The 14,853-nt window shown below is 48.0% G+C and overlaps 1 protein-coding gene across 1 annotated transcript in view; it reads left to right on the top strand.

Moving 5' to 3' along the window:
• The first annotated feature begins 800 nt into the window (after nt 1–800).
• The window catches only part of prmt5 (protein arginine methyltransferase 5), a 108,302-nt gene continuing 94,249 nt past the window's right edge, over nt 801–14,853 (top strand). Inside the window, exons 1-3 of the mRNA XM_084311687.1 lie at nt 801–911; nt 6,542–6,660; nt 10,393–10,478. Of these exons, the coding sequence (XP_084167813.1) occupies nt 817–911; nt 6,542–6,660; nt 10,393–10,478 (300 nt within the window). The 5' untranslated portion in view covers nt 801–816. The remainder of the gene's footprint in view (nt 912–6,541; nt 6,661–10,392; nt 10,479–14,853) is intronic.

Below are 14,853 nucleotides of genomic sequence, written 5' to 3'. Positions count from 1 at the left end.
GCCACCTGGCAGTGTTCCTGAGTGTCTCCGCCTAGAGCGCCCTCTAGTGGAAACAGTTATATATGCAGTTAGACAGTTACTAGTGTAAACAGTTATATATGCAGTTAGACAGTTACTAACAATCCTACACAGAACCTCTGCCTTCAACAGGGTACATTAGGCAGCATCATACTAGTCGACGAACAGAGAAGCACACCGTTAAGCCAAACTGGCGCAGTCCTGATCATCACTATACTGATATTTTTTTTTATACTTATTAGTTTTTAATTCAGAGTGGACTAGTCCTCCAGGACTTCATATGTAGACTCACTTATAGCTATATCTGTTGCAATATATTTATTGTGCATTGTCCCTGTCTGCTGAACAACAAATATTAAATATAAAATAATTAACAAATAGATAAACAGTGCAAATTAGGCATGATTTGACCTTCAAGAACGAAATGGACAAACAGCTGTTAAATTAATCCATATATATATATACTGACTTTTGTTTGTTTGCTTATTTATTTATTGTATTGGGCATTTTTACACACTGGGACCAAACCACAAAGCCACTGTTCCAGAGTTTCTGCCCTGCAGGTGGACATTAATAAAACATGAAGAGTTCTGCCTGCTGGGAATACAAATATCGCGATAGTTCAGTGAGACGTAACTCGATTACATGAACGCCATTTTGGCTCTAACTCAACTCAGCGAGAATGGCCCACATATAGAGTTAAAGGGGGGAAACCACAGAGCCAAGATGGCGCCAGCAGTTTCCTCGCAGCCAACACCGACCGACTCGCCGTCCGTCCTCACTCACAGCAGCGACATCATGGCGTCCAGCAGCGGGAGCAGAGTGTCCTGCGGGAGAGACCTGAACTGCGTGCCGGAGGTGGGAGATACCCTCGCTGCCGTCGCTAAACTCGGGTGAGTAGACTGTTTGTTAGTTAGTTAGTTAGTTAACAGTGTGCACGTTAGTTTAGTCTGCTGGTGTTGTCTCTGCACGTGCTGCTCGCTAGGCTAGCCGGTGAAACCATGGCACGTGTTTCTTCTCTCTCCGCGCATTAATGTTGTTTTGTTCCAGCTATTCTGCCGGTTTACCCGTCTGTCTCACAGACACATGTGCTGCTTACTAGACCCGAATATGCTAGTAATATAACCCTTTGTCGTGTAGCAGTGAAAGGGTTACCCTTCCTTCTATAGTGTGGCAGTGAAATGGTTACCCTTTGTCGTGTGGCAGTGAAAGGGTTACCCTTCTGTCGTGTAGCAGTGAAAGGGTTAACCTTCTGTAGTGTGGCAGTGAAAGGGTTAACCTTATGTAGTGTGGTAGTGAAAGGTTAACCTTCTGTAGTGTGGTAGTGAAAGGGTTAACCTGTAGTTGGTAGTGAAAGGGCTAACCCTTTGTTTGTGACAGTGAAAGGGTTAACCTTCTGTAGTGTGGTAGTGAAAGGGCTAACCCTTTGTCGTGTGGCAGTGAAAGGGATAACCTTCTGTAGTGGTAGTGAAATGGCTAACCCTTTGTTGTGTGGTAGTGAAAGGGTTAACCTTTTGTCGTGTGGCAGTGAAAGGGATAACCTTCTGTAGTGGTAGTGAAATGGCTAACCCTTTGTTGTGTGGTAGTGAAAGGGTTAACCTTTTATCGTGTGGCAGTGAAAGAGCTAACCTTCTGTAGTGTGGTAGTGAAAGGGCTAACCCTTTGTCGTGTGGCAGTGAAAGGGCTAACCTTTTGTCGTGTGGCAGTGAAAGGTTAACCTTCTGTAGTGTGGTAGTGAAAGGGTTAACCTTCTGTATTGTGGCAGTGAAAGGGCTAACCCTTTGTCGTGTGGCAGTGAAAGGGATAACCTTCTGTAGTGAAATGGCTAACCCTTTGTCGTGTGGTAGTGAAAGGGTTAACCTTTTGTCGTGTGGCAGTGAAAGAGCTAACCTTCTGTAGTGTGGTAGTGAAAGGGCTAACCCTTTGTCGTGTGGCAGTGAAAGGTTAACCTTCTGTAGTGGTAGTGAAAGGGTTAACCTTCTGTATTGTGGCAGTGAAAGGGCTAACCATTTGTCGTGTGGCAGTGAAAGGGCTAACCCTGTGTTGTGTGGCAGTGAAAGGGTTAACTCTTTCACTGCCACACGACAAAAGGTTAACCCTTTCACTACCACACGACAAAGGTTTAGCCATTTCACTACAACTACAGAAGGTTATCCCTTTCACTGCCACACGACAAAGGGTTAGCCCTTTCAATACCACACTACAGAAGGTTAACCCTTTCACTGCCACACTACAGAAGGTTAACCTTTCACTGCCACACGACAAAGGGTTAGCCCTTTCACTGCCCCACGACAAAAGGTTAACCCTTTCACTACCACACGACAAAGGGTTAACCCTTTCACTACCACACTACATAAGGTTAACCCTTTCACTGCCACACAACAAAGGGTTAGCCCTTTCACTGCCACCCTACAGAAGGTTAGCCCTTTCACTGTCACACGACAAAGGGTTAGCCCTTTCACTGCCACACTACAGAAGGCTAACCTTATGTAGTGTGGTAGTGAAAGGGCTAACCCTTTGTCGTGTGGCAGTGAAAGGGCTAACCTTTTGTCGTGTGGCAGTGAAAGGTTAACCTTCTGTAGTGTGGTAGTGAAAGGGTTAACCCTTTGTCGTGTGGTAGTGAAAGGGCTAACCTGTAGTTTGGCAGTGAAAGGGCTAACCCTTTGTCGTGTGGCAGTGCAAGGTTAACCTTCTGTAGTGTGGCAGTGAAAGGGTTAACCTTCTGTAGTGTGGTATTGAAAGGGCTAACCCTTTGTCGTGTGGCAGTGAAAGGGATAACCTTCTGTAGTTGTAGTGAAATGGCTAAACCTTTGTCGTGTGGTAGTGAAAGGGTTAACCTTTTGTCGTGTGGCAGTGAAAGAGCTAACCTTCTGTAGTGTGGTAGTGAAAGGGCTAACCCTTTGTCGTGTGGCAGTGAAAGGGCTAACCTTTCGTCGTGTGGCAGTGAAAGGTTAACCTTCTGTAGTGTGGTAGTGAAAGGGTTAACCTTCTGTATTGTGGCAGTGAAAGGGCTAACCCTTTGTCGTGTGGCAGTGAAAGGGCTAACCATTTGTCTTTTGGCAGTGAAAGGGTTAACCTGTAGTGTGGCAGTGAAAGGGCTAACCCTTTGTCGTGTGGCAGTGAAAGGGCTAACCTTCTGTAGGGTGGCAGTGAAAGGGCTAAGCCTTTGTCGTGTGGCAGTGAAAGGGTTAACCTTCTGTAGTGTGGTAGTGAAAGGGTTAACCCTTTGTCGTGTGGTAGTGAAAGGGTTAACATTTTGTCCTGTGACAGTGAAAGGGTTAACCTTCTGTAGTGGTAGTGAAAGGGCTAACCCTTTGTCGTGTTGCAGTGAAAGGGCTAACCTTTTGTCGTGTGGCAGTGAAAGGTTAACCTTCTGTAGTGAAAGGGTTAACCTTCTGTATTGTGGCAGTGAAAGGGCTAACCCTTTGTCGTGTGTTAGTGAAAGGTTAACCTTCTGTAGTGTGGCAGTGAAAGGGTTAACCTTATGTAGTGAAAGGTTAACCTTTTGTTGTGTGGTAGTGAAAGGGCTAACCCTTTGTCGTGTGGCAGTGAAAGGGATAACCTGTAGTGGTAGTGAAATGGCTAACCCTTTGTCGTGTGGTAGTGAAAGGGTTAACCTTTTGTCGTGTGGCAGTGAAAGAGCTAACCTTCTGTAGTGTGGTAGTGAAAGGGCTAACCCTTTGTCGTGTGGCAGTGAAAGGGCTAACCTTTTGTCGTGTGGCAGTGAAAGGTTAACCTTCTGTAGTGTGGTAGTGAAAGGGTTAACCTTCTGTATTGTGGCAGTGAAAGGGCTAACCCTTTGTCGTGTGGCAGTGAAAGGGCTAACCCTGTCGTGTGGCAGTGAAAGGGTTAACCTGTAGTGTGGCAGTGAAAGGGCTAACCCTTTGTCGTGTGGCAGTGAAAGGGCTAACCTTCTGTAGGGTGGCAGTGAAAGGGCTAACCCTTTGTCGTGTGGCAGTGAAAGGGATAACCTGTAGTGGTAGTGAAAGGGTTAACCCTTTGTCGTGTGGTAGTGAAAGGGTTAACCTTTTGTCGTTTGGCATTGAAAGGGCTAACCTTCTGTAGTTTGGCAGTGAAAGGGCTAACCCTTTGTCGTGTGGCAGTGAAAGGTTAACCTTCTGTAGTGTGGCAGTGAAAGGGTTAACCTTCTGTAGTGTGGTAGTGAAAGGGCTAACCCTTTGTCGTGTGGCAGTGAAAGGGATAACCTTCTGTAGTGGTAGTGAAATGGCTAACCCTTTGTCGTGTGGTAGTGAAAGGGTTAACCTTTTGTCGTGTGGCAGTGAAAGAGCTAACCTTCTGTAGTGTGGTAGTGAAAGGGCTAACCCTTTGTCGTGTGGCAGTGAAAGGGCTAACCTTTTGTCGTGTGGCAGTGAAAGGTTAACCTTCTGTAGTGTGGTAGTGAAAGGGTTAACCTTCTGTATTGTGGCAGTGAAAGGGCTAACCCTTTGTCGTGGGGCAGTTAAAGGGCTAACCCTTTGTCTTCTGGCAGTGAAAGGGTTAACCTTCTGTAGTGTGGCAGTGAAAGGGCTAACCCTTTGTCGTGTGGCAGTGAAAGGGCTAACCCTTTGTCTTGTGGCAGTGAAAGGGCTAACCCTTTGTCGTGTGGCAGTGAAATGGCTAACCTTTTGTCGATGGCAGTGAAAGGTTAACCTTATGTAGTGTGGTAGTGAAAGGGTTAACCTTCTGTATAGGGATGCACCGATATGAAAATTTGCCATCGATACCGATTGTTCAACTAACACAATCGGCCGATACCGATATTTGTGGCAAATCTTTTTTTTTAAATATATATATATATATATTTTTTGTAATATATTTTTTTTGTAATATATATATTTTTATGAAACTACTGTATATTTGTGTTACAAATTGTGCTCACCGATATGAACATAGGCCTCTTTACTTACTAAAAAAAAGGAAACATCAAGAAATAGCACTATCTCTCTCCCAGTATGGTCGTTCTCCCAGTATGTTCTGCAGGGCTGCAGCTAGATACTAGTTCTCCCAGTATGGTCTACCGGCTGGGCTGCAGCTGGATACTATTGTCTCAACCAGTCTCAACCAATGAAATTTTGAGTGATAGTCGAATCTGCCAATTACGTCACACCGCTAGCACCCACCTCCTGCTGTTCTTACCACCAATCGGCAAGCGTTTATTATTTTTTTTACTTCTGGCAATGCCGCCATTGATCTGCTTGCGAGAGCAGAACAAACTTACCGTAGCTAATACGTTAGCTGCCCGCCGACCAGCGCTCCACAGGATGACCAAACGAGACATAATGATTTTACTGCAACAAATGTTATAATAAAACAAAGCCTTTCTATACATTTGTCTGATTGAAAACTTTATTAACAGATTGCAGAATGGGTAGTTGGGTACGGAATGAGCAACGGAATGGAACTGAGCTATGAACGGAGTAATGCCTTGCTTACTTGCTATGTTCGGGTAAATAATATGCTGATGTTATTGAACGTGTAACACTAACTATATAACGTTAATGCCACAAAACGAATGCCTTGTTAATCATAAGTAGTAACTTTGATGCAGTAGCTTGTGTGTGTGTGTGGGGGACTGAGGATGGCGGGCGTTGTGCAGGTAGGTCGCGAGTGAACTTTTTTTTGTCTTGACGCTACACAAATTGATGGATATTTATCGGCTACTGCCATCGGCACATTCGAGCTTATAGGCCGATTGCAGTCAACAAGGCACTTATCGGCCGATACCGATACCCGACCGATACATCGGTGCACCCCTACTTCTGTATTGTGGCAGTGAAAGGGCTAACTCTTTGTCGTGTGGCAGTGAAAGGGCTAACCCTTTGTTGTGTGGCAGTGAAAGGGTTAACCTTCTGTAGTGCGGCAGTGAAAGGGCTAACCCTTTGTCGTGTGGCAGTGAAAGGGCTAACCTTCTGTAGTGTGGCAGTGAAATGGCTAACCCTTTGTCGTGTGGCAGTGAACGGGCTAACCTTCTGTAGTGTGGCAGTGAAAGGGCTAACCCTTTGTCGTGTGGCAGTGAAAGGTTAACCTTCTGTAGTGTGGTAGTGAAAGGGTTAACCCTTTGTCGTGTGTCAGTGAAAGGGTTAACCTTTTGTCGTGTGGCAGTGAAAGGGCTAACCTACTGTAGTGTTGCAGTGAAAGGGCTACCCCTTTGTCGTGGCAGTGAAAGGGCTAACCCTTTGTCGTGTCATGTGGCAGTGGAAGGTTAACCTTCTGTAGTGTGGTAGTGAAAGGGTTAACCCTTTGTCGTGTGGCAGTGAAAGTGTTAACCTTTTGTCGTGTGGCAGTGAAAGGGCTAACCTTCTGTAGTGTGGCAGTGAAAGGGCTAACCCTTTGTCGTGTGGCAGTGAAAGGGCTAACCCTTTGTCGTGTGGCAGTGAAAGGGCTAACCTTCTGTAGTGTGGTAGTGAAAGGGCTAACCCTTGTGTGGCAGTGAAAGGGCTAACCCTTTGTCGTGTGGCAGTGAAAGGGTTAACCAAAGCAAAGTGAATCATCTCTGAACCCCATTTCCCTCCCTTTCTTCCAGGTTCGACTTCCTGTGCATGCCCCTGTTCCACCCGAGGTTTCGGAGGGAGTTTGAGGTGGACCCGGCCAAAGCCCGAACCGGAGCGCACACCCGTTCAGACCTGCTGTTGTGTGGGAGAGGTTAGAGATGGATCTTAGATTTCTCCTAGTCAGACTTCAGTACTAGTCATTAGAACTGTTGCACACTGTATTCTTGGCCTAGCTACAGCCTAATTGAACCTCAAGCTATCATTATGAATTGAAAATGGGGGACCCTGATGTAAACAAGACTAAAGTCTTTCTCTGGTCTGCATCCCCTTAAAGGGGAACTCCACTTTTTTTGGAAATTAGCTTATTTAACATCTTCCCTGGAGTTAGACAAGAAGATGCATACCTTTTTTGTCTCTGTGCGTGCATTTTAGCTTTGGGAATAGACGCTCCGTTAGCATAGCTTAGCTTCATCACTGGAAGTGAGGCAGGACAGTAGCCTTACAGTGCCTTACAGTGTATTGCAAGGTCTGACATTGACCAAACTTGATATGCATGACCTTGGTGGGCTCTAGGTCAACTCCTGAAAAGGGGGTCAATGTCAGACTTTGCAATCAAAAGTTAGGGGGCTAATAACCCTTGCCATAATTTCAGTGCGCCCCCTAACTTTTGATTGCAAGGTCTGACATTGACCCCCTTTTCAGGAGTTGACCTAGAGCCCACCAAGGTCATGCATATCAAGTTTGGTCAATGTCAGACCTTGCAATACACTGTAAGGCACTGTAAGGCTACTGTCCTGCCTCACTTCCAGTGATGAAGCTAAGCTATGCTAACGGAGCGTCTATTCCCAAAGCTAAAATGCACGCACAGAGACAAAAAAGGTATGCATCTTCTTGTCTAACTCCAGGGAAGATGTTAAATAAGCTAATTTCCAAAAAAAGTGGAGTTCCCCTTTAAAGGAAAACTCCAACATTTTGGGAAATTAGCTTATTTGGCATCTACCCTGGAGTTGGACAAGAAGATACATACCCTTTTTCTTCTCTGTGCATGCAGTAGGAGTAGGAAGACGCGCACCGTTAGCCTAGCTTAGCGTCAGTCACTGGAAGTAGGTTCCTCCAAATGGTATGCATCTTCTTCTCTAACTCCAGGGTTCCCAAAATGTTCGAGTGTTAAAGGGGAACTCCAACATTTTGGGAAATTAGCTTATTTAACATCTTCCATAGAGTTAGACAAGAAGATACATACCTTTTTTGTCTCTGTGCGTGCATTTTAGCTTTGGGAATAGACGCTCCGTTAGCATAGCTTAGCTTCATCACTGGAAGTGAGGCAGGACAGTAGCCTTACAGTGCCTTACAGTGTATTGCAAGGTCTGACATTGACCAAATTTGATATGCATGACCTTGGTGAGCTCTAGGTCAACTCCTGAAAAGGGGGTCAATGTCAGACCTTGCAATCAAAAGTTAGGGGGCGCACTGAAATTATGGCAAGGGTTATTAGCCCCCTAACCTTTGATTGCAAAGTCTGACATTGACCCCCTTTTCAGGAGTTGACCTAGAGCCCACCAAGGTCATGCATATCAAGTTTGGTCAATGTCAGACCTTGCAATACACTGTAAGGCTACTGTCCTGCCTCACTTCCAGTGATGAAGCTAAGCTATGCTAACGGAGCGTCTATTCCCAAAGCTAAAATGCACGCACAGATACAAAAAAAGGTATGTATCTTCTTGTCTAACTCCAGGGAAGATGTTAAATAAGCTAATTTCCCAAAATGTTGGAGTTCCCCTTTAAGATACATACATTTTTCTTCTCTGTGCATGGAGTAGGAATAGGAAGACGTAGGGCTGGGCGATATGGCCAAAAATGATATCGCGATAACGATATCGATAACAATATCATATCGATATTCGATATTGTTATAAGTATAAAAATAAATGTTTTTATTTTTTAACACTATGATCGCCGATGACGAGTTAAGACGTCATTCCTAGCCATGCTCATTCTGCCGAAGACGCCGTAACTCGTCTTTGATGTCAATATTTAAAAAATCTGTGATCGAAATCATATTTCCCCTCCGGAGCCCTGAGACACACTACAAAGCTCCACTCAACTCTCTAGCGGTTCAAGAGCGCCATCTGGTGGCCGATTGGCAGATCGCCAACCGGAAATGACCCTTTGAACCGGAAGTGCTCATCCATATGTGGTCCGGGCACTCGCTATCGTTAGAGAGACTCCGTCTTGACACAATGAACATCGATCGGTGCAAATAACTCGAAAAAACAACATGATTTGGACGTATATACTATTATACAACCTGGAAATGGATCGGGCATTTCTCCATCCCATAATAGAAAAAATTCTGTTCCACGCTCATCTGCCAGCGGCGTGAGGAAGCCACGGTAAGATTCAGCGTTATATTCTAACGTGTTCCATATAAACTGCTATGATGAACATATGACCCACTCTGGATGAATCCTCTAACGCTGCCCACGGAATTATAAATGATCCCCCGCCCATCCGGTCATCATCAGATGATACGTAGAAACTTCTAGAACCACGTCCAGTTGAAATTTTTTATCTCGCGCCGATTGCTATCAAACTGTATTTCATCATCAATAAAATGCATTTGGAGCTATAAATCAAGTTCTGGAGAAAGCTGCAGAAAACGATAAAAACACTTATACTTTAGACCATATTTTAGTATGAATATGTGAATGAAAAAGTTTAACGTTGCTACACCCTGAACAATACATATAGGACATTGAATGGGCCATAATAATGGCAATTTAGCAATAGAATTAAAAAAGTTATAGCCCTGCAAAGAAGGGGAACTTCTCCATAGACAAATAGAGCTGGCGAGGGATGGTAAATTATGAATTTAACCCATGGCGATCAAAGTGTTAAACAGATGTATGTTTATTTTGCAGCAATTCTTTGTCGTTGCCGCCATCTTTAGTGTTACAGCCCCTCACACTCCAGTTCTCAGGCTGCAGCTGGTTTGAAAGCGAAAGTAAACCGGCTTCTCTGCTGGCTGTGGCTCCAGGGGAGTTGGGACAGTTCTGGCTCTGCTAGTTTCTTTTCTATCTTTTGGTGCTTTTTTGGTGGACAAACCACCGGACATGTGCACCGTGACTCGTGACTGGAGACTAGCTCTGCTAGCACACATAGCCTACTGTGTACAGACGGTTTCAAACTGTATTTTAAATTGGAAAGCAAATAAATGGACAAGAGAAAAATAAATCTCAATTTGGTCAGTATTGTCATTTGGACAAGCAAAGCCATTACTTTATGTTGCAGGCAAGAAAGACAAGTCTGTCCACTGTCTCTGGTTTTAAAACGGCCCTGTTGTAGGTATAAAAAAATATATATATATATTTTTCCCGTTTTTTTTGGCGATATCGATTATTAAAATATATCGCGATAATTATCATTATATCGCCCAGCCCTAGGAAGACGTGCACCGTTAGCCTAGCTTAGCGTCAGTCACTGGAAGTAGGTTCCTCCATTAGCCTAGTTCCCAACGGCTTCCTACTCCTACTGCATGCACAGAGAAGAAAAAGGGTATGTATCTTCTTGTCCAGGGTAGATGGCAAATAAGCTAATTTCCAAAATGTTGGCGTTTTCCTTTAACAATTGTGTATTGAGCTGTACTGTATTGTACCCATTCTGCAATCTGTTAATTAAAGTGTTCATCAATCAACCTCTGATACGGGTGTCTTGCTTTAGTGTTAATGTATCCTCTTGTTCATCTAATGGCTCTTGATTCCTCAGTCCCGGGCTTCTATCTCTTCTGGCAAAAGATGGGACCATGTGACTTGGTGGGATTGATTGCCAGTGAGTTGAGACAGCGAAGACCCTCTCTCATGGTTATCAATTCCATTCTCCCTAGATTGGAATACTCTTGTTGTCGGAAAGCTTTCATCATGGATCGAGACAGACGCCGAAATAGAGACAGAACGCAGGAACTCAGAAGCCGTAAGTTGTGCGACTTTTGTTTGTGATTGGCATGTTTGTTTTTTTGTGTGTAGTTGAACAGACGTTTCTCAGCCACAAGGTTGTTTATTCAAGTGATCTCACCTAGTCTCTCTCTGTCCTCCACACTACACCCTCTCTCTCCTCCACACTACACCCTCTCCTCTCTCCTCCACACTACACCCTCTCTCTCCTCCACACTACACCCTCTCCTCTCTCCTCCACACTACACCCTCTCCTCTCTCCTCCACACTACACACTCCTCTCTCTCCTCAACACTACACCCTCTCTCTCCTCCACACTACACCCTCTCCTCTCTCCTCCACACTACACCCTCTCCTCTCTCCTCCACACTACACCCTCTCCTCTCTCCTCCACACTACACCCTCTCTCTCCTCAACACTACACCCTCTCTCTCCTCAACACTACACCCTCTCTCTCCTCAACACTACACCCTCTCCTCTCTACTCCACACTACACCCTCTCTCTCTCCTCCACACTACACCCTCTCCTCTCTCCTCCACACTACGCCCTCTCCTCTCTCTCCTCCACACTACACCCTCTCCTCTCTCCTCCACACTACACCCTCTTCTCTCTCCTCCACACTACACCCTCCTCTCTCTCTCCTCCACACTACACCCTCTCCTCTCCTCCACACTACACCCTCTCTCTCTCTCCTCCACACTACACCCTCTCTCTCTCTCCTCCACACTACACCCTCTCTCTCTCCTCCACACTACACCCTCTCTCTCCTCCACACTACACCCTCTCCTCTCTCCTCCACACTACACCCTCTCTCTCCTCCACACTACACCCTCCTCTCTCCTCCACACTACACCCTCTCCTCTCCTCCACACTACACCCTCCTCTCTCCTCCACACTACACCCTCTCCTCTCTCCTCCACACTACACCCTCTCCTCTCCTCCACACTACACGCTCTCTCTCTCCTCCACACTACACCCTCTCTCTCCTCCACACTACACCCTCTCCTCTCTCCTCCACACTACACCCTCTCTCTCCTCCACACTACACCCTCTCATCTCTCCTCCACACTACACCCTCTCCTCTCTCCTCCACACTACACACTCCTCTCTCTCCTCAACACTACACCCTCTCTCTCCTCCACACTACACCCTCTCCTCTCTCCTCCACACTACACCCTCTCCTCTCTCCTCCACACTACACCCTCTCCTCTCTCCTCCACACTACACCCTCTCCTCTCTCCTCAACACTACACCCTCTCTCTCCTCAACACTACACCCTCTCTCTCCTCCACACTACACCCTCTCTCTCCTCCACACTACACCCTCTCCTCTCCTCCACACTACACCCTCTCCTCTCTCCTCCACACTACGCCCTCTCCTCTCTCCCTCCACACTACACCCTCTCCTCTCTCCTCCACACTACACCCTCTCTCTCTCCTCCACACTACACCCTCTTCTCTCTCCTCCACACTACACCCTCTCTCTCTCCTCCACACTACACCCTCCTCTCTCTCTCCTCCACACTACACCCTCTCTCTCTCTCCTCCACACTACACCCTCTTCTCTCTCTCCTCCACACTACACCCTCTCTCTCTCCTCCACACTACACCCTCTCTCTCCTCCACACTACACCCTCTCCTCTCTCCTCCACACTACACCCTCTCTCTCTCCTCCACACTACACCCTCCTCTCTCCTCCACACTACACCCTCTCCTCTCTCCTCCACACTACACCCTCCTCTCTCCTCCACACTACACCCTCTCCTCTCTCCTACACACTACACCCTCTCCTCTCCTCCACACTACACGCTCTCTCTCTCCTCCACACTACACCCTCTCTCTCTCCTCTCTCCTCCACACTACACCCTCTCTCTCTCCTCCACACTACACTCTCTCTCTCCTCCACACTACACCCTCCTCTCTCCTCCACACTACACCCTCTCTCTCTCCTCCACACTACACCCTCTCCTCTCTCTCCACACTACACCCTCTCTCTCTCTCCTCCACACTACACCCTCTCTCTCTCTCCTCCACACTACACCCTCTCCTTTCCTCCACACTACACCCTCTCTCCTCCACACTACACCCTCCCTCTCTCCTCCACACTACACCCTCTCTCTCCTCTACACTACACCCTCTCCTCTCTCCTCCACACTACACCCTCTCTCTCCTCCACACTACACCCTCCTCTCTCCTCCACACTACACCCTCTCTCTCCTCTACACTACACCCTCTCCTCTCTCTCTCCACACTACACCCTCTCCTCTCTAGTCCACACTATACCCTCTCCCTCTCTCTCCTCCACACTACACCCTCTCTCTCCTCCACACTACACCCTCTCCTCTCTCCTCCACACTACACCCTCTCTCTCTCCTCCACACTACACCCTCCTCTCCTCTCTCCTCCACACTACACCCTCTCTCTCCTCCACACTACACTCTCTCCTCTCTCCTCCACACTACACCCTCTCTCTCCACACTACACCTCTCTCCTCTCCTCCACACTACACCCTCTCTCCTCCACACTACACCATCTCTCCTCTCCTCCACACTACACCCTCTCTCTCTCCTCCACACTACACCCTCTCCTCCACACTACACCCTCTCTCCTCCACACTACACCCTCTCCTCCACACTACACCTCTCTCTCCTCCACACTACACCCTCTCCTCTCCTCCACACTACACCCTCTCCTCTCCTCCACACTACACCCTCTCCTCCACACTACACCCTCTCTCTCCTCCACACTACACCCTCTCCTCTCTCCTCCACACTACACCCTCTCTCTCCTCCTCCACACTACACCCTCTCCTCTCTCCTCCACACTACGCTCTCTCCTCCACACTACACCCTCTCTCTCCTCCACACTACACCCTCTCCTCTCCTCCACACTACACCCTCTCCCCTCTCCTCCACACTACACCCTCTCTCTCTCCTCCACACTACACCCTCTCTCTCCTCCACACTACACCCTCTCCTCTCTCCTCCACACTACACCCTCTCCTCTCCTCCACACTACACCCTCTCCCTCTCTCCTCTCCTCCACACTACACCCTCTCTCTCTCCTCCACACTACACCCTCTCCTCTCCTCCACACTACACCCTCTCTCCCCTCCACACTACACCCTCTCCTCTCTCTCTCTCATCCACACTACACTCTCTCCTCTCTCATCCACACTACACCCTCTCTCTCTCCTCCACACTACACCCTCTCTCTCTCCTCCACACTACACCATCTCTCTCTCCTCCACACTACACCCTCTCTCTCTCCTCCACACTACACCCTCTCCTCTCTCTCTCATCCACACTACACCTTCTCTCTCTCCTCCACACTACACCCTCTCCTCTCTCCTCCACACTACACCTCCTCTCCTCTCTCCTCCACACTACACCCTCTCTCTCCTCCACACTACACCCTCTCCTCTCTCTCTCTCATCCACACTACACCCTCTCTCTCCTCCACACTACACCTCTCTCTCTCCTCTCTCCTCCACACTACACCCTCTCCTCTCCTCCACACTACACCCTCTCCTCTCCTCCACACTACACCCTCTCCTCTCTCCTCCACACTACACCCTCTCCTCTCCTCCACACTACACCCTCTCCTCTCCTCCACACTACACCCTCTCTCTCCTCCACACTACACCCTCCCTCTCTCCTCCACACTACACCCTCTCTCTCCTCCACACTACACCCTCTCTCTCCTCTACACTACACCCTCCTCTCTCCTCCACACTACACCCTCTCTCTCCTCCACACTACACCCTCTCCTCTCTCCTCCACACTACACCCTCTCTCTCCTCTACACTACACCCTCTCCTCTCTCTCTCCTCCACACTACACCCTCTCCTCTCTAGTCCACACTACACCCTCTCCTCTCTCTCTCCTCCACACTACACCCTCTCCTCTCTCCTCCACACTACACCCTCTCCCCTCTCTCTCCTCCACACTACACCCTCTCTCTCCTCCACACTACACCTCTCTCCTCTCTCCTCCACACTACACCCTCTCTCTCTCTCCACACTACACCTTCTCTCCTCTCCTCCACACTACACCCTCTCTCTCCTCCACACTACACCCTCTCCTCCACACTACACCCTCTCTCTCCTCCACACTACACCCTCTCCTCTCCTCCACACTACACCCTCTCCTCTCCTCCACACTACACCCTCTCCTCCACACTACACCCTCTCTCTCCTCCACACTACACCCTCTCCTCTCTCCTCCACACTACACCCTCTCTCTCCTCCACACTACACCCTCTCCTCTCTCCTCCACACTACGCTCTCTCCTCCACACTACACCCTCTCTCTCCTCCACACTACACCCTCTCCTCTCCTCCACACTACACCCTCTCCCCTCTCCTCCACACTACACCCTCTCTCTCTCCTCCAC

Source organism: Notolepis coatsorum (assembly GCF_963971535.1).
Source record: "Notolepis coatsorum genome assembly, chromosome: 4".
Lineage (NCBI taxonomy): Eukaryota > Metazoa > Chordata > Actinopteri > Aulopiformes > Paralepididae > Notolepis > Notolepis coatsorum.
The sequence above is the reverse complement of the archived record's forward strand: the minus strand, read 5'-3'. Positions and strand labels throughout refer to the sequence as shown.